Source organism: Panthera leo, chromosome E1, assembly GCF_018350215.1.
Source record: "Panthera leo isolate Ple1 chromosome E1, P.leo_Ple1_pat1.1, whole genome shotgun sequence".
NCBI lineage: Eukaryota > Metazoa > Chordata > Mammalia > Carnivora > Felidae > Panthera > Panthera leo.
Window position 1 is genome coordinate 49,206,670 of NC_056692.1, and position 17,449 is coordinate 49,224,118.

At 53.7% G+C, this 17,449-nt stretch overlaps 1 protein-coding gene across 1 annotated transcript in view; it reads right to left on the reverse strand.

Moving 5' to 3' along the window:
- Positions 1-235: 235 nt before the first annotated feature.
- RGS9 (regulator of G protein signaling 9) overlaps positions 236-17,449 on the reverse strand; it is a 69,691-nt gene continuing 52,477 nt past the window's right edge. The window contains exons 15-19 of the mRNA XM_042915999.1: positions 15,823-15,961; positions 13,227-13,312; positions 10,581-10,698; positions 1,838-2,295; positions 236-494 (exon numbers count right to left, since the gene is read on the reverse strand). Of these exons, the coding sequence (XP_042771933.1) occupies positions 344-494; positions 1,838-2,295; positions 10,581-10,698; positions 13,227-13,312; positions 15,823-15,961 (952 nt within the window). The 3' untranslated portion in view covers positions 236-343. The remainder of the gene's footprint in view (positions 495-1,837; positions 2,296-10,580; positions 10,699-13,226; positions 13,313-15,822; positions 15,962-17,449) is intronic.

The window sequence follows — 17,449 nt, forward strand, 5'->3', positions numbered from 1 at the left end:
AATTGAACCCATAAACTGATAAACAGTAGCTCATAGCTAATAAAACCAGACGCACACTAACATCCCAGGCCAAGAGACTCTCACAAGTTAACCTCTTATCGGTTTTAAGGCAGCGAGTAAGGTCCTCTGGTCCACATGCCTTTCTTCTGCCCAAGGAAGGGAAGGTCAGGAGGGAGGGTGGGAATCGGCCATCGGGACCCCAGCCAGTGCACGCTTGCCCACAATCCATCCCGTCTTCTCTCTCCAGGCCCCAAATGTGATCGAAATGCACTTGGGTTCGAGAGCCCGTGGCCCCATCTGGCAGGGTCTGCTGGGAGCGTCTTCTTGGTCCAGCGCCCCCGGCTCAGCTAGCTTTCCCCTCGGCCACGCTCTCCCAGGGACAGATGACCTCCTTCTCCTCGGCCCGGTCACCCGACTCTCCTGTCCCGGTGTCCTCCGAGTCTATCAGGCAGGTCCCACTCTGTGTAGGCACGTCCATTTTGATCTGGAAAAAGCTTCAGGCACAAAAGACAGGCAAGTGCATAGGGACAGAAGGGACACCAAATCCTCAGCTCACCCTGACGTCCCCGGAGGAGAGTGACACCCAGGTGTGCCTGCCAAAAGCTTCGTGTGCCGCGACCGGCTCTGCGGATCTCTTTCACTGGGGGTAGAAGGGGACTCCTGTTTCTCTGCTGGACTCAGGCTCATTCAAAAGATGCTTTATTTTCATGTTGGGGGGGCTCGAATTGTTATGGATGGAGCAACCAACAGGAGCGTGTTGGTTGGTGCAGGGATACCCCTGACTGTCTCCCGAAAACCAAATAGAGGCGGGGGGCTGATTCTCAGTTTTGCACCGTCTACAACTTTTCTTTCTGCCGTTGGTCCAGCAGTTGGCGTGCACCCCCTCGGAGCCTTTGTGCTGCCCCCGGTGACCTGCTTCCAGGCGCTTGGGGTTCTCAGAACTCAGGCTTACACCCAAAATGGAGCTGAGAGGGGCCACCTCTCGGGGGAGACTGGGCACGGTCATTTTCACAGAAACACCTGTAGAAGCAGGAATCCCCGCAGGCCCCTCTGAGAGCCTGCAGGTGTATGCGGGAGGGGGGAGGCGAGGCGAGGGCACTGAAGGCAGGAGGCTCCGGCCCCCACCACCTCTGGTTCCCACCGCTGCCACTGACCCTTCCTGCCCTTTAAAAGTGCAATGGATCTGGGGCGCCTGGGTGGCTCGGTCGGTTAAGCACCTGACTCGGTTTCGGCTCAAGTCACCGTCTCACGGTTCGTGGGTTCGAGCCCCGCGTGGGCTCCCAGCTGGCAGTGTGGAGCCTGCCTGGGACTCTCTCTGCCCCTCCCCCGCTTACTCCCTCTCCTCTCTCTCTGTTTCTCTCAAAGTATATAAATAACTTTAAAAAAAAAAGTGCAATGGATTCATTAGACTGACGTTCTGGGGATGGGGCAGGCTGGGTGGAGCACAGAAGGGGGAAAAGGTGGAAAAGAAAGACTCCCGTTCCTTTTCTTTCTCAGGAAGCAGGCGAGGGCAACGCTGAGTTTCTGGAAACTATCCAGCGGCCAAACAGCCCTCTTGTCGTGTCTGCTAACCCAGAATCCTCATTACTCACCCCCCCACCCCCAGTTCTAGACCGTGCTCAAGCCCATGGCCTCGGTACCCAGCACAGACATACACGCACACACAGACACGTGCGCACACACACACACACACACAGACATGCGTGCACGCGCACTCATGCAGAGACATATGCACACGCGCATGCTCCCATGCAGGCAAATGTGCAAACACGTATGCTCGCACAGGGACAAATGTGCCCCTGCGCTCACACACAGCACGATCCCTTCCGGTTCTTACTTTGCTACTCTCCTGGATTTCAGCCGTGACACCTGCTGGCCCACGTCCCCCAGGGGCTGCACCTTCCCGTGGGACACGGGCGGGCACTTGGGCGAGAGCCTGGCAAAGACCGGGGAAGCCGAACAGCCCCGTCTCAGAAACCTGCTGAAGGACAGAGCCACGCGGGCCTTGGGCCGGACCCAGGGGTGTTCGGCCGAGGCCTCACCCCCGGCGGTGTCGGAGGGCCCCGGGCAGGCCCCGGAGGCACCAGCGGCCCCCGTCTGCTCGGAGCTCTCCGAGGCCACCCTCATAGGCGTGGGGCAGATGGTGCTGCTGGGCCTCCGGATGAAGCGGCCCGGCGAGGGGAAAGGCATCCTGGGGGAGCGGCAGGAGGGGGAGAAGGGACCCGAAGGAGACGGGGGCACGCAGGTCCCTGTGTACACGGCCAGGTGGGGGCTGGGAGCGGTGTGCTGGCCCGGCTGCAGACAAGGAAAGAGAGAGTTCAGGGTGAGTCATGGGGGCTCAGGGACACAGCCCTCTGCTGACTTAGCCCCCTCCAGCGCCTGGAGCACGGCCTGGTGTGGCGGACCCACAGGGGAGCTGGGAAAGGGGCCCGGAGCCCCCTGTGATGACGGCCCAGCCACACACGGGCCTCCCGTCAAGGGGCCCGCCGGTCCCCGAGCCCTGGCCACGGTGCCTGGAGCTGGACATTTGCATCCAGGCTGACCTTTGCCGGGCCTGGGATGCTGGGGTGAGGCCAGACTGGCTTTCCAACTGCCCTGAACCCCCGTCCCCCAGCAAACAATGCTTAGGACCCGCCAGATGCCATGCATCCTTTCTCTGTCCTTAGTTCCCAGCCCGAGGACACTTTTAACAGAGCAGTGGAGGTGACACGAGAAGCCCCAGCCCGGACCCTGCTCACTCCTCCAGGCTTGAGACCACCCCACCTCGTCCTGAGCCCCGACCCCGTGTCCAACTGGCCACGCCTTGGGGGTCGCCAAGCCCCCGCACTGGCCGTGCCTCCCGCGGCAGAACAGGGTGGCCGGGAGGGGAGGCAGAGTGGGCGTCGTGGGCTCATCGCTGGAGAAGGGGAGCATCCCAACCTCCCTGGGCTCCCGTGGCCCCAGAGTCAAGGAGCGGGAGGGGGGAGGGGCAGGAGTGCTGGACCAGCAGGTTTTCAGCAAAGAGGCCCAGGAGAGCTTGGTCTGAGCTGACAAAGTTAAAGTTGGAATTTTCAGGGAGGCTCTCTGCTGTCACCCCTCTGTTGTCACCGCTCTTCCCTCCACAGATGGGTGTCCGAGGGCCCATCGGCCCCGTTCGTCATGCCCCGTCCTAAAGGCCTGCTGTGGCCTCTCACCGTGTCAAAGCCCAGTCCTGGCGGGGAAGGGGGACCCTCTGGGACAGCTGGGCCATCACTGCCTCCGAGAGAGAACTGGAAAGGACTTCAGTGAAGAACAAACCCTCTTTGAAACTGGCACAGCCACACGACGCCCAGCTTAGAGAAACCTGCCTGCCCCGGGGGCCTGGGCACTGCCCCGGGGCCGAGGGAGGGCAGCTCCGGGCGCTGAGCTGGAGGCTGCTGGCTTCTATGGGGTATGGCCTGGTTTCCAGGTCCCCTGAGTGTGCTGGTCCCAGCCGGAAGAGAAAGGGGCAGGCACATCCAAGGACAGCTTTTAGAGGAAAAGAAAGGCCAGGAGGCCACAGAAGTCTTTGCCGTGGGGGACAGAGGGGGGACGGCCTCCATTCTCCCCCACCAGCTCCCTGAAGTTCAAGTTCGATTCCATTCTGAAACAGCAGCTGAGAGCCACTGGTACAGTGCCTCTGCTCAGGCCTCCACAGGCCCACAAACCAGAGCCAAGGCCCGGACCTGGGGCCCCAGGGTTAACATACGAAATCAAAACTCCTGGCCTTAACACGCAGCGAGAACTCAGGAAACGTGAGGGTCGAGGCTGAGCCCGTTTTGTGGATCATCGCACTCACTTCCCAAAGCCGCTCAGTAAGGCCACCAGCTCTTACTATGCCCATTTTACAGACGAGGAAACTAATGCTTCGAAAACCGAGCCCCAAGGACAGGCCACCGGGGACAGGGCGGGCTTTGAAGCCGGGCCCGTGGACAGCCGAGTCTGCACGTGTAACAGCTAGCTGGCCGTCTCAGGATGGCCTGCCCATCAGCGCACCCCGGGATCACCCAGGGTGATGTTGCAAGTGTGGATCCCAACCCCACCCAGACCCACTGAAGGAGAATCTCGGGGGGACGCAACCCAGGGAAAGCATCTTCTAACAAACACCCGAGGTCACGGTTTTGTTATGTCCAGTTTGAGGAGCCCCACGCCATGCTTCTAACACCGTCCTTCTATAGGGAAAGGGGTCTCTACTTAGGACACAGTCTGCTGACCAGAAGAGCAATAAAGGAGAAAGCTGGGCCCTCATTAAGGGTTTGGGAGACAACGGTTAGGTGAAAGGGTCTGGCCCTGTAACTTCTTAAGCATCTGCTCTATGGTAGGTAATCTAGCATATTATCTAGTATCCAGAAAATTGAGGTCTAGACGGGCTCATTGCCATCCCAAGGCTCTCACAGCCAACAGGGACAGTGATATGTACAACACGAAGGTGGCCACTAACATTCCTGCCCCCGTCTTCCAGTGTGGGTATGAACCAGAAATGGCACACGACAGCCACTCCGTGCTCAGGTGATGTGATATGGCATAGGTGACCTCAACAAAGGATTATCTGGGTGAGCCTGACCTCATCACACGAACCCTTCAGATCTGAGTCACAGACCAGGGGCAGACGTCAGACAAGGTTTGAAGCACGACAGGGATTCAACAAAGGGGAAATTCTCCAGGATTGGCTTTGAAGGTGGGACAGAGGGGACACAGGACGAGGGATAGGGCAGCTTCTAGGAGCTGGGTGCAGCCATCAGCTTAACGGCCAACAAAAACACTGGGGCCTTGAGTCCTACAGTGACAAACTGAGTCTCCACAACAACCTCAAAGAGATTGGAAGTAGGTTCTTCGTAAGAGCCTCCAGATAGGAACACGACAGCCTGGTGTGACCTTGGGTGTGAGACCGTGAGCAGGGGGCCCGGCCCAGCCTCACCTGGCCATCGGTGCGCTAACAAACAGCTGTGTGTGCGCTGTTTCATTGCACGGCAGTAGATAACTAACACAGAATGAGAATCCCATCCGAGGAGCGTGAAACCCCAAAGCCCCCTGCTTTGCCTACTGATCCATAAGGCCATCCCGTTGCCTGTGGGGTTCAGATGGGACCTGGGGTCCTGGAGAGCAGGCTGAGACACCAAAACTAGGCAATAGGCTTTGGTGAGAGAATAAACTGACTGAGGACACCCTACCTCCGGTTCATTCTCTTGAATCCCACTTCCTCAGAATCTGTGATAAAGTCATTATAATCCCCACTTTACAGATTAGGAAACTGAGCCTCGTGGAGATGACAACTTGACCAAGATCGCACAGCTTATGACAGGACAGGCCACTCCCATTTACTGCCCTCCTTAATTCTGTGCCCTCCTCCCCACCCTCCTCTTCTCCCCCATCACTTTCTTTTCCAGAATGAATGACAAGACAGGTGAGGAGTGGCCACTGTCCTGCTCTACTCACCTGGCCTGAGAAGGTCCTTTCTTCTGGGAAAATAGCCATTGACCCCATCGGCCCCGGACACCCAAAGCGGGAAGGCCTTTTTTACCCCCTTCCCACCAGGACTCTGGCCCCTCCCACAGAGACCTGGCCCCTCCAGCCCACGCCACGCCCACCCTTGGTGTGACACAGCAAAGCAGCGGCATGCAAGGCACGTGGCAAAGAAATGTGACACACGGAGACACGGTGAAGCTCTGAGAGCTCTGTTTTATTAGGCAAGGGAGTGACACGGGGAAAGAGCGTGGAATGGAGTGGATACATTGACATGACGTCACAATCGTAGGCTTTTTAATGGCAGGCAAGGCAGATAAGTGCAAAGAGGTGCGATTCGTCTTCTGTCTAGAAACTGGCTGAGAATCTGAAGGGGTCCTTGTGGCCCCCTGAACTCCTGCTTCCTAAGCCACATTCAGGTTCAGCATGCAGTGTGCACAGCACCCTCTCCGGTCCCTCCTTGCTTTCCCCTCGCCCACTGCCTCCAAAAGCAAATAAGCAAAGTTGGCTCCGTGGAAACAATTCCACAAGGGTGGACACATCATTTCTCCTACCCGCCATCTCGTGTGTGGCACAGCCTTACCATCTTGAACAGACCCTTGCTTTAGCCACAAAACTTGGACAGACTCATAGAGCGCATGACATCAATGGCCCACCCTCCTCCCTTCAAATATATCCTGATGGTCCCTGAAGAGCTGAGCGGCCCACACTGCAAGACTCTGAGAGAGCAGAGAAGTGAGACGGTTTAAGTCAACAAAGCTAAAAATGCACCCGAGGGAATGCCCGGAATAGTAAAGAATAATGGATCACCGTACTGGACGAACACCGACAGGTGCAAGGAAGACCGTACGCGACTAAGAATGGTGGTGATGATGCAGATGACGACAGTGACGGTGTTGGTGATAAATGGTGGTGATGGCGACAGTGACGATGGTTGTGACCAAGGTAACAGCAGCTAGCATCTATTGAGCGTTTATTATATGCCAGGCATTACCTTACGTACTCTTCTTGTATTTTCTTGTCCCTAGCCCTCGTATTACCACAACCCTCACAAGAAGAGCAGTCCTTTCTCTAAAAACCAAGCTTGAAGACGAAATTCTACCAAGGAAATCCTGGCGCTTTACAGCATGATTTATATTCTAGCATAAGAGATGCACCACCATAGGTGGAGAAACTCAAGCTGTTTAAAGCATGCCATTGAGGAATCAAGAGGGTGCCTAAGTACACAGAAAACAGAAACTATCACAATCATTTAAATATATCGATAATACTGTCCAAATAAATACTATTTTTGATGCTATCTGAGATCGAGACAGACCCTGCGGGGGCCACTGTTATGTTTGACACACAGAAACAAAGCCCCCAGGAACAGCTGTCACCTGCTGGGGCCCAGCGGCCGACACTCTTACAAAACCTCAAAACTGGACAGGGACCTGGGCTCCTTTACTACCAAACACGAGACTCTCCTGGTGGATTCCCCCCCAGGCCTCCAGGCCAGACAATCCTCTCCCATCTCTGTGCTCTTCTGGTGTGCCACACTCAGCCTCGATCCCGTTCCGTCTCACGTTGCAGCCATTTGCATCTAGGCATCGATGCCAGCCCCTGGAGGGCAGAGAACCTCTTGCCCGTTTCTGTACCTGTCCCAGCAGCCATCACCGGTTCTTACACAGAAAAGGTGTTTAGAAACGTGTGGAACATGGCTGCTGCTATCCAGGAGCGAAGCCATTTATCTCCTACCCTCCTTCAGATGCATTTCTCCGGCTTCCTTATTTATGCATTTATCCGTTAAAGAGTGATAACCGGCCCTGTTTACATCCCTGTGCCTCTCATTAGATTGCGGGGTCCCCGTGTGTCTGACGTTGAGAAGGCTTCCATTAATACGTGTGGTGTATCTACTCTGTGCCTGATACGGAGCCCCTGGGAGCCTGCCGGAGGGTGGGAGACATCTCACTTGTGGGAGGTGGACGGCTGAGTCACAAACACGATACACTTTGTAGCCTGCGGAACTCCTGATGTGTTGGACGTCCTGCCATCCTCACCGCCATTGAGACGGGTATGTGGTCCCAGCTCACAGGGGGTAACCAGGAGGGACGGCGCATCTCTCTGGTTTTGTGCTTCTCAAACTTTCCCAGGAAAGTAGGACAAACAGCAGGAGAGCCGGGTAAACATCCTCTCCCAGGAGTCTGAGGGTAAAGCCTAAACCTGCCACAGCCAAGCATGAAACGTCTTTGATGTCTCAATTTTTATCTTAAAAAATTCATGTACGTTTTGCATTCTAATTCATACTATATTCATGATGCTTTTAATGCAAAAAAAATATCTAAAATTACCTAAGTGTCCTCCCATTCCAAATCTTCAAGCAAAACTGAGGCCCCAGGCGGGGTACCCTCCTGGAACTCACAGAGTCTGTTTCAAGAAGCGTGGCTCTGGCCCTAACCCCTCACTTCACAAATCAGGAAGCAGAGATCATAAGTGACTTGTTCAAGACCACATGGCTGGTGGCAGAACCAGAGACCAAGAGGCCTTCTCCAAATCCAGGGCTCTTTCCCTTCCTTCCTTCCTCCTTTCATTCATCCACTCAGGTAAGACACGTTTCTGCAGAACCCATCAGGTTTCAGAGTGATCCTGGGCAAACGCAGCCCCTGTCCTGTGTCATTCCATTTACCACGGCCATCACCTGAAATTCCTTCTCGGGATGCCCTCCCTGCATCGGAAAACTTCCAACATTCTCCAAAAGAGAGATGACCAAAAGCACACCTCAGCTTGTTCTTTCGGAGTTTAAACTAGTCTACGACTAGGGAAAATGGAGAGAGTAATGGAATCAATTCACTGACATGAAACCAAGAGCTGTAGACTCCTTACAATGGCCTAAAACGTCCCCAGTGACCTGGCCTCGCCCACCTCTCTAACCTTGTGTTGCACCATATGCCCCACGCCCACCAGGCTCCATCCACCTGGCCTTACAGTTCACCCCGAGGCACTTTCCCCAATGGGCCTTCACGCATGCAGTCCCGTCGGCCTGGAAAGTTCTCCCTGCCTGCCCACATTCTTTGTGTGGCCGCTTTCGCTCCACCTCTGCTTCTCCGTGACCGCCTTGAAGAGGCCTCCTTAGCGCACACATCTCCCTTCTCCCCTCTCAGGGCACCATATCCGCATCCTTTGTAACACTCTCTACAGGTTTTATCATATGTGTGGGCTGTTGGTCACAGTGACGGCTCCAATTCGTCCCTCCCTGTCTCCACGTCTGTGGCGATAAGACTTTAACATTTCTCTCGCTGAAGGGCTAGAGTTTATTTCCTCATCCCTTGATTCTAGGCTGGCTTGGTAACTTGATTCGGCCAAGGAAATGAGGTGGAAAACCAGGCCTAAGCCTACACCTCAAGACTCTGACGTGTTTCCACTTACTCCCTTGCAACCCGCCATCACCACAGATCATGCCGCGGCCAGGCTGTTGGAGGACAAGAGGCACGAGAAGCAGAGGAGAATCGTTCCGCTCGTCCCAGCTTAGGCCACCACAGGTCAAGGCCCCAGGCATGGGAGTGAGCTCCACCAAGATCAGCAGAGCCACACAGACGACCCTATACCCAGGAGCAATAAACACTGATTATCGTGTGACGCTCTAATCTTGTTTGTCACATGGCAACAGCTGCCGATACCATTGGCTTCGTTATTTTTGGTCAGTCCTAGACTATGAACTTCCTGAGACAGAGGCCAGGCCGTGGTATTCACCACTGCCTGGCACGTAGTAGGTACTCAGTAAACGTGTTGAAGGAGTGAGTCCCTTTGCTGCGTAACGTCGGTCCCTTGCTCGCAGACTTGCTCTGTCGCCTTTGCGTTCTCACGCAGGTGTATGAGGTAAGGCTAGCTTCCAGAATTACCTTGTAGGCCTCCCAAGGTCAGAGTGGGAACTGTCCTCTCCCTGCTCCCTGACCACAGGGCTGGCCTAGCCTACGGCTACAGAGGAGAGAAGCACGAACATCGAGAAAATATCCAAAGGAGGGGCGCCTGGGTGGCTCATTCGGTTAAGCACCCAGTTCTTGATTTCGCCTCAGGTCATGATCTCACAGTCTTGAGACCAAGCCCTACATCAGGCTCTGAGCCAGATGTGGAGCCTACTTAGGATTCTCTCTCTCCCTCTTCCCTGTCCCGCCACAAAAAAATAAAAGAAAATATCCCAAAGAGTATTATCTTTGACCCTAACTCGTCTTGGAAATGTCCAGCCGTCTACCACCCCTCTTCCCACGAATGAAGTCACCATCACCTTTCCTTTATCCAAAACGATACGGCCTTCGTCATAAGGCCATTTCACCTTGACTGCCCGGGAGGCTTCCGACTGAGTCCTTCGTCTAATTAGTCTAATTAGCCCTTCATACTAATTCCCCCAGCGGGTGTCAGGCGGTGGGGAGACAACAGGGAAGGAGGGAGCTCACCAGCCCTCATCAACCGTGACTAAGAACAAGCTCAACAGGAATGTCTCAGCAGGACCCTTCCAGAAGGTGTAACAGAGAAGCCCAGGGGAAGTGCATCTAGGGGGGACCCTGCATCTAGTGCCTCAGAGGCATCTCAGACTGCTTTAGAAGCGGAGTCTGCATCGGAGAGGTAGGGTGAGGAGCTCCATTAAGCTATTTGAAACGAATGTACCTGAAAGAACTATGTCTTGGGGGACGAGGCGGTCTTCCCGTTCATTTTCCAAAGCAAACGGTGCTACACAAAACAGCCTGTTTTCTTTGGGCTTCCCACTCCAAGAACCCCCTCGGTAAGAGGGTAAGTGCCAAGTTCGTACTTACTAAGTACGCGCTAAGTAAGTCACCCAGCACCTGAGTCAAGTGACCTCCCCGCCCCCCACTGCTGCCCCTGCCCCCCCACGAACTGGAGCTCTAGTTGCGGTGACATTGTGAAGTCCACCCCGAAGGAGGTCAGGGGGCTATGGCACGCACCTGGCGACCCCGCTGCGCCCCCCCCCCTCCCCCCGGCAACGGGGCATAGAATTCTCTAGACTCTGACTCTGCCTTTCTTTGCATGCCTCTCCTGCACGTACGCCCCCGCCCCCAAGGATTCTAGATCTATTTAGGAGGCAGCTCTCTTTTGAGTTGGCTCCTACGGTCCAGCTTGCTCATGACCTGGGTGATGTCCACCGTATTGGCTGCTTCTCGAGCCTTGGCTTCTTCTTCCAGCTGCCTCAGGATGACGGGGCTCGGGCTGGAACGCAGGTGGCGTCGCATAAATGGGAGACCGGAGCTGGAAGGAAGGACAAGGCCGTGGTTGGTGGAAAGCCACACAGCTCGCCCAGCTGTGCCACTGTGGCACCTGGTGGGAGACGGGGCTGCGGGACCCGAATCTGGGCTCGTTCCCTCATTCTCCTCGTGAGCGCCAAGGGGGCGCCCTCAGAGGCGTGTTCGACCTGAGCTCTTTCTCCCCCTTTGGAGGATGGACCAGAGTGAGGACCAGCCGCCATCGGATCCTAGGCTAGGCGCGTGGAACACTGCCTGTCGTGGTGACGACGTACCTTCTACAATGTTTAGAAATCAATGTGTCAACTTCCCATGGGCTCTCTCTGAAAGAAGGGGGCAAGGAGAGTTTGATACTGGAAGACCAATGGTTCTTGCCTTGGGGGGAGGGGGGGTGGAGGGAGCATTTGTTTTCAAAAAGCCAAGGCTCTGGGAAGGAGGGAAAGAGCCCGGCTCTCCAAGGGGGCCAGGCTGGACCAGCAGAGAACGCGGGGGGAGGCCTGGAGAGGGTTGCTGGGCTGGTGGTACTTTGTGCATGCACCACGTGAGTCAGAACCTCTCCAGAAGTCAAACATGGGTTCTTGGGACCCCAGTCTGTCTCCCATGGCCTTGGGGACCAGGACAAAGCTCCAGGCGTCTGACAGATGCAGGCAGTGGCGAGCAGCTGAACCACCCCCATGCCTGGAAAACAAGCACTTCAGCAGCAATGGTAGACTTCAAACCTAGGACCTCCCCAAACCTCTGGACTACAAAAGCCCGGAGAACCCTGGCGTCCACGCGAGGGAAGAAGACGGCTCCCTTACCAGTGAGTCATGGTTGAACTTGGGTCGCCCACCAGCCCAGCCCAGGGGGAGTTTGGAGCTCGATTTAACGGATTCTAGAGAAATTAAGTTTCACACATTGGCTGACACTCACGAGCCCTGGGACGAACTCACACGCCCTGCAACCCGCACACACTGACAGGCCGGGCTTCCCTCATTACAAAAGCATCACCCGTGTGTCCTCACTCACAGGGCCATTACCAGACCACCATTCCCCATGGCAAGATAAGCACTGCACCGGGGGCCTCAGGGCCCCCTGGATGCTCCAGAAAAGATGCCAGTTGATTTCTCAGGTCTGCTGCCTACTTATAAAACATCTGGAGAGAGGTATACAAGACTTCCTTTCCTTCCCCACTACTCTCTGGCAGAACTTCTGGAGCCATTACGCTCCTTTCTTGTGACTTAAAGGAGAAGCTTTCAAGCCCCCAGGGACACTGAACTCCCTTCCTTACCGGGCAAACCTAGAAGAATAGCACCACAAAGCCCTCTTTTCTCTCCTTTTTATAACAGGGCCATTATCCTCAAGAATGAAACTAAGTTGGGTTTTTTTTTTTTAAGCTCCTTTGATAAAGGCTCCCGTCCAACCACCCCTCTTTTGAATTGACTGGAGACGCTGGAAAAGAGCCCAGCATGGGCTGAGCCTGCAAACAGGGGAACATTTACTAACCATGGGGGGTGCGGGGGCGGGGGGGGGGGGGGGGGGAGAGGGATGAACAGACCACGTGCCGTCACTGAGAAAACCCCCACCAAAGTCCCACAACTTTGTTCATGCTGTCATTTGGTTACTCTTTTGAATCTTCAGTCCCTCCCTATAGAGTGTTCTTTTACCCCTCCAGAAAAAGGGTTCAAACTGCCCTTCAGAACACTGCATCCTTTGCCCAAGGGTTCTGCCAGTTGGGATGATCCACATCTCCAAGGAGGAAGTGAGCAGGAACCAGTTAACGGGGGACTTGCTGACAGGCAGTCCCTGGAGTCAACAAGAACACTTAGAACACTTAGAACAACAAGAACACTTAGAATGTCACTGTCGTTTTTCCGCATCAGTCCACCATTTTTCTTGAGGCATAGTCTGCTGTGCTCTCTAAGGTCTTAGGACATTCCAAGGATACAAGGATGTAGCTAATTTAATTCCCACAAATCAGTTTCAAGGTGAAGAAGTATAGCAACTTTTTTAAAAATTTTTAAATTTTAAATTTTTTAATGTTTATTTCTTTTTGAGAGGGAGACAGAACACGAGCAGGGGAGGGGCAGAGAGCAAGGGAGACACAGAATCCGAAGCAGGCTCCAGGCTCTGAGCCGTCAGCACAGAGCCTGACTCGGGACTCGAACCCACAAACCGTGAGATCATGACCCAAGCCGAAATCGGACGCTTAACCGACTGAGCCACCCAGGCGCCCCAAGAAGGGTAGCAAATTAAAAAACCAATGAGATGCTTCCATTTGCCATAGGGTAATTATCGGTCTGATAATCACAACTTTTCCAAACCAGAGTAAGGGAAACAAAACTTAGGGGCAGTAATTACTAAGGAAATCTTGCCGGGGTTAATTCAGGGCATTATGAAGCCAATGAGGCAATCATACCCCTACGAAATCCTTCCCAGTTCCCAATATTTTCATCAAGCAAGCATCTCATTCATGACCATTTGGCTGAAAAAGACCCTCACTTCTCTGTAAACAAAACAGCAGGCAAACCAGCAATTACAGTCCATCCCACTTGCCTTCTCTTGGTGGTTTCCTGAGGTTCAATAGCTTTGGCCAGCATTTCCTTATAGATTGGAGATTTTAAATAGCGAGCATAAGAATCCTAGGGGGAACAAGAGAAAAACAGTAATTACGAGAGGGGAGGTGTCAAATCAAACACATACACTTGCTGTTTTCAAGCCCTCCCTGGGCAGTCAGATGGCAAAGTTAAGAGAACCTGTACCCTTGCGGGAAAGGCATTCAGATGTGTGGCTAAAGGAACTGTGGTCAAGTACGGCCCCTGGGCCCACAGAGTCAATTTCACTTGGCAACTTGCTACGAATGCACATCTTCAGGCCCCCTCCCCAGTCCCACTAAGTCAGAAATGCCCAGGATGGGACAATTGGAGTCTTAAGAAGCATCCCGTTGATTCTGCCACACTTTGGTTTAGAGAACTGTCTGTAACCCCCCCCCCCACTAAAATCCACCTGGGGGGGCTCAGCCAAGTAAGCATGAGAGGACACCTGTATCCCACTTCTCCCGCCCAGTATCTGCCTCCAAGGAAAATGAACAGCCATGAGCATGGAGTCCACCTTGATGCCCATGAACATCCCTTTCTGCCCTGAACTTAGATATAAAAGCGAGAGAAAACAAAACAAAACAAAACAAGGGGGCACCTGGGAGGCTCCATCAGTTAAACATCCGACTCGATTTCAGCTCAGGTCATGATCTCACAATTCATGAGTTTGAGACCCACATCGGGCTCCGCACTGACAATGCGGAGCCTGCTTGGGATTCTCTCTCCTCTCCCTCTCTCTCTCTCTCTCTCTCTCTGCCCCTCTCACACATGCTCTCTCTCAAAATAAATGAATAAACTTAAAAAAAAAAAAAAGAAAGAAAAACCAAGACTCAGATTCCTCTTATGTGGGTATTTCCAGGTTCAGAGAACTCGCTTCACAAATGCTCGTTACGTGCAGGTTCAACTCAAAACTCTCGTTCTAACAAATACGGGACAACGCCCACAGCAACGATGTAGGGATCTAGGGTTTTTTAAATTTATCAAAACAGTTCCATTCTAAAGACTGAGCCGTAGCGGTGAAAGTTACAAGAGCTAGGACAGAGGTTGGGAGTGGGGATTATGGATTGGTGGGTCATGTTGACTTTACTGTCATAGGACACAGCCTCTCGTGACACACAATCTACTAAGCGTATACACTGTCCTTAAGTTACCCACGGCTCTGTTTTTTTCTGGCTACTATCTGGCTTTCCTGGGTATCTCTGTAAAAGGCTGTATAAAAAAATCACATTAAAAAAAATTTTTTTTAATTTTTATTTATTTTTGAGAGACAGAGACCAAGTGTGAGCGGGGGAGGGTCACAGAGAGAGGGAGACACAGAACCTGAAGCAGGCTCCAGGCTCTGAGCTGTCCGCACAGATCCCAACACGGGGCCCAAAGTCATGAACTGCGAGATCATGACCTGAGCCAAAGTCGGACACTCAACCAACGGAGCCACCCAGGCACCCCCCTTTTTTTCATTAAAAAAAGCACATTTTTAAGAATCAAAATGTGGGGTGCCTGGGTGGCTCAGTCGGTTAAGCATCTGACTCTTGATTTTGGCTCAGGTCATGATCCCAGGGTTGTGGGATCGAAACCCGACTTGGGCTCTGAGCTGACAGTGCAGAGCTTGCTTGGGATTCTCTCTCTCTCTCTGTCTCTCTCTCTGCCCTTCTCCCTCTCTCTCAAAATAAATAAATAAACATTTTTAAAAACATAACCCAGGGGCGCCTGGGTGGCTCAGTCAGTTGAGCGGCCGACTTCGGCTCAGGTCATGATCTCGCGGTCCGTGAGTTCGAGCCCCGCGTCGGGCTCTGGGCTGACAGCTCGGAGCCTGGAGCCTGTTTCCGATTCTGTGTCTCCCTGTCTCTGCCCCTCCCCTGTTCATGCTCTGTCTCTCCCTGTCTCAAAAATAAATAAAACGTTAAAAAATTAAAAAAAAAAAAAAAAAAAAAAAAACATAACCCAGAAAGCTACCTGAATTCGCACAGGGTTTTACCAGAATCACACCACATTTGTCTCTTTTGGGTACTAACCTCCCTCTCCTCCAGCGAATGAGATATTTGCTTAGGGCCAGGGCCACCTTAACTGCCACCATTCTCGAGAAGAGACTAAGAGCTCAGCCTCCAGATGCAGGCAGACACAGTCGGACTCTCGACTCTACCTCGGGGAGACCCTGGACAAACTGCTGGACTCTGGAGAAGCAAGTCCTGTCCCCTGGGTTGTCCTTGGTACAAAGTTCCATGCTTTGCATCCTGACCGCACCTCCCAAGCCGCTCGGTAAAGAACAGCTGTTATGGCAACGCTTTCATCACCAGCGTCATGACTGCCTCTACGGCCACCACAGAGCGACAGCCCCTAAGGACACACACAGCACCTGTAAGTGGTCCTGCCCAGCCACCAAGACTGGGGGCTCGGCAAGGTTCCAGACCAGCGGACAGGTGCAAGTTGACTATCCTGCATCTCAACACCAGCAAAGGAAGCCACCCGGCATCTCCCTTTGTTCCCGTATTTCCCTGGTGCCCGGGAAGGGAAGGGTTCCCTGGCCCCTACGTGCCATCAGCACCGGCCCCACCTACCTTCTTCATGAGCATGTAGATGTGGGTTTGCGCGGCATCCAGCACGTAGCGGTGAGGGTGCCTCAGCCCCTTGACCGTGATGTCCATGGTTTTGCCATCTATGTTTATCCACCGCCTCGCCCCGGGGGCCAAGAATAGCCTGGAGCAGGGAGGGAAATGTTAGCGAGTAGCTAACCCAAGTCCGTGAATGAAAGTTCACAGCCGCTTGGGAGGGAGGGACGGACATGACTCAGGTCACCGGGAATGAAAGCGGTCCTTTTATTTTAGGAGACAGGAAAGAGCCCTGAACAGGTTGTCATGTGACGTTTCTTAGACGCAAGAAAACAGTCACGCCAGTCTTCAGAAGGGGAATATTTAACTTTAGCGTCCCCCGCCCCTAAGAGAGAAAACAAAATGTTGGTGGGCAACACCAGGCGTTAGAATAAAGAATCCAATTTCCAACGTAATGCCTTCTGCCTCATTCACCAGGATTTGGGGCCCACCCGGAACCAGGCTGAGACACCCCCAAACAGGTGTCCCAGGGCCCCTGCTCTCCTTTGGCCCAGCCTAGATGTATTTAGAAAAAAAATTTTTTTTCAAGTAATCTCTATCCCCGACGTGAGGCTCAAACCCACTGCCCCCGAGATCAAGAGTCGTCTGCTCCACTGACAGAGCCAGCCAGGCGCTCTAGATGCATTTAGAAATGAATCTCAAATGCTGGGTCGGGAAGCAACCTATAGTCCCAGTGCCCAGAGGGTGGATGACGAGGGCATCCTTGCTAATGGTCCCAGAGAGAACCCAAACCCAGCCACATGGCTCCCCACTGTTCCCCCTTCTGAGTTGTTTCAGGGTTAGAGATGCGTGAATGTTTTGCCACACTATGCAGCTGTACCTTAAAATTTGGAGATTTAGGGGCGCCTGTGTGGCTCAGTCGGTTAAGTGTCCAACTTCAGCTCAGGCCATGATCTCGCGGTTCATGAGTTCGAGCCCCACCTCGGGCTCTGTGCTGACAGCTTGAAGCCTGGAGCCTGCTTCAGATTCTGTGTCTCCCTCTCTCTGACCCTCCCCTACTCACGCTCTGTCTCTCTCTCTCTCTCTCTCCAAAATAAATAAACATTAAAAAAAATTTAATTTGGGGACTCAGACTAACATTACATACCCAGGGACCCTGGGGAGAAAGGAAGCTGCTATAAAGGTGAAGACAGCTAGTTTTCTTACAGTGGATTTTTGGAGTTAGGGTGTGTGTGTGTGTGTGTGTGTGTGTGGCAGTGTGGCAGTCAGGTGCCACTGTTCCCGGGAAGGATGTCACAGGACCTTCCTGGAACCACAATCCCTCCGTCACCCCTGTCTCTCTCGGTACACAGTCCTTGCGTGGGAGGAGGTGGACACGTCGTTGAGAAAGTGCAGAAGCCTCCAAGCGTGAGGTCCGAGACCTCCAGCCCTTGCCTTCAGTGTTATTGGTGCCTTTCCCAAAGTTGCAGTGGTCCACTCTGAGTCCGCTGGAGGGACACCGGAGGTTGAGATGGACGAGTGCACAGAGGGGAGGGGCCACCTGGCCTGCCGCCCCAAGCTCGGCACCACAGTCCGCTGGCTGCCGGGGACTGGTCCCAGCCCAGCACGGCAGCAGGGCTTTGACAACCATGGCTAC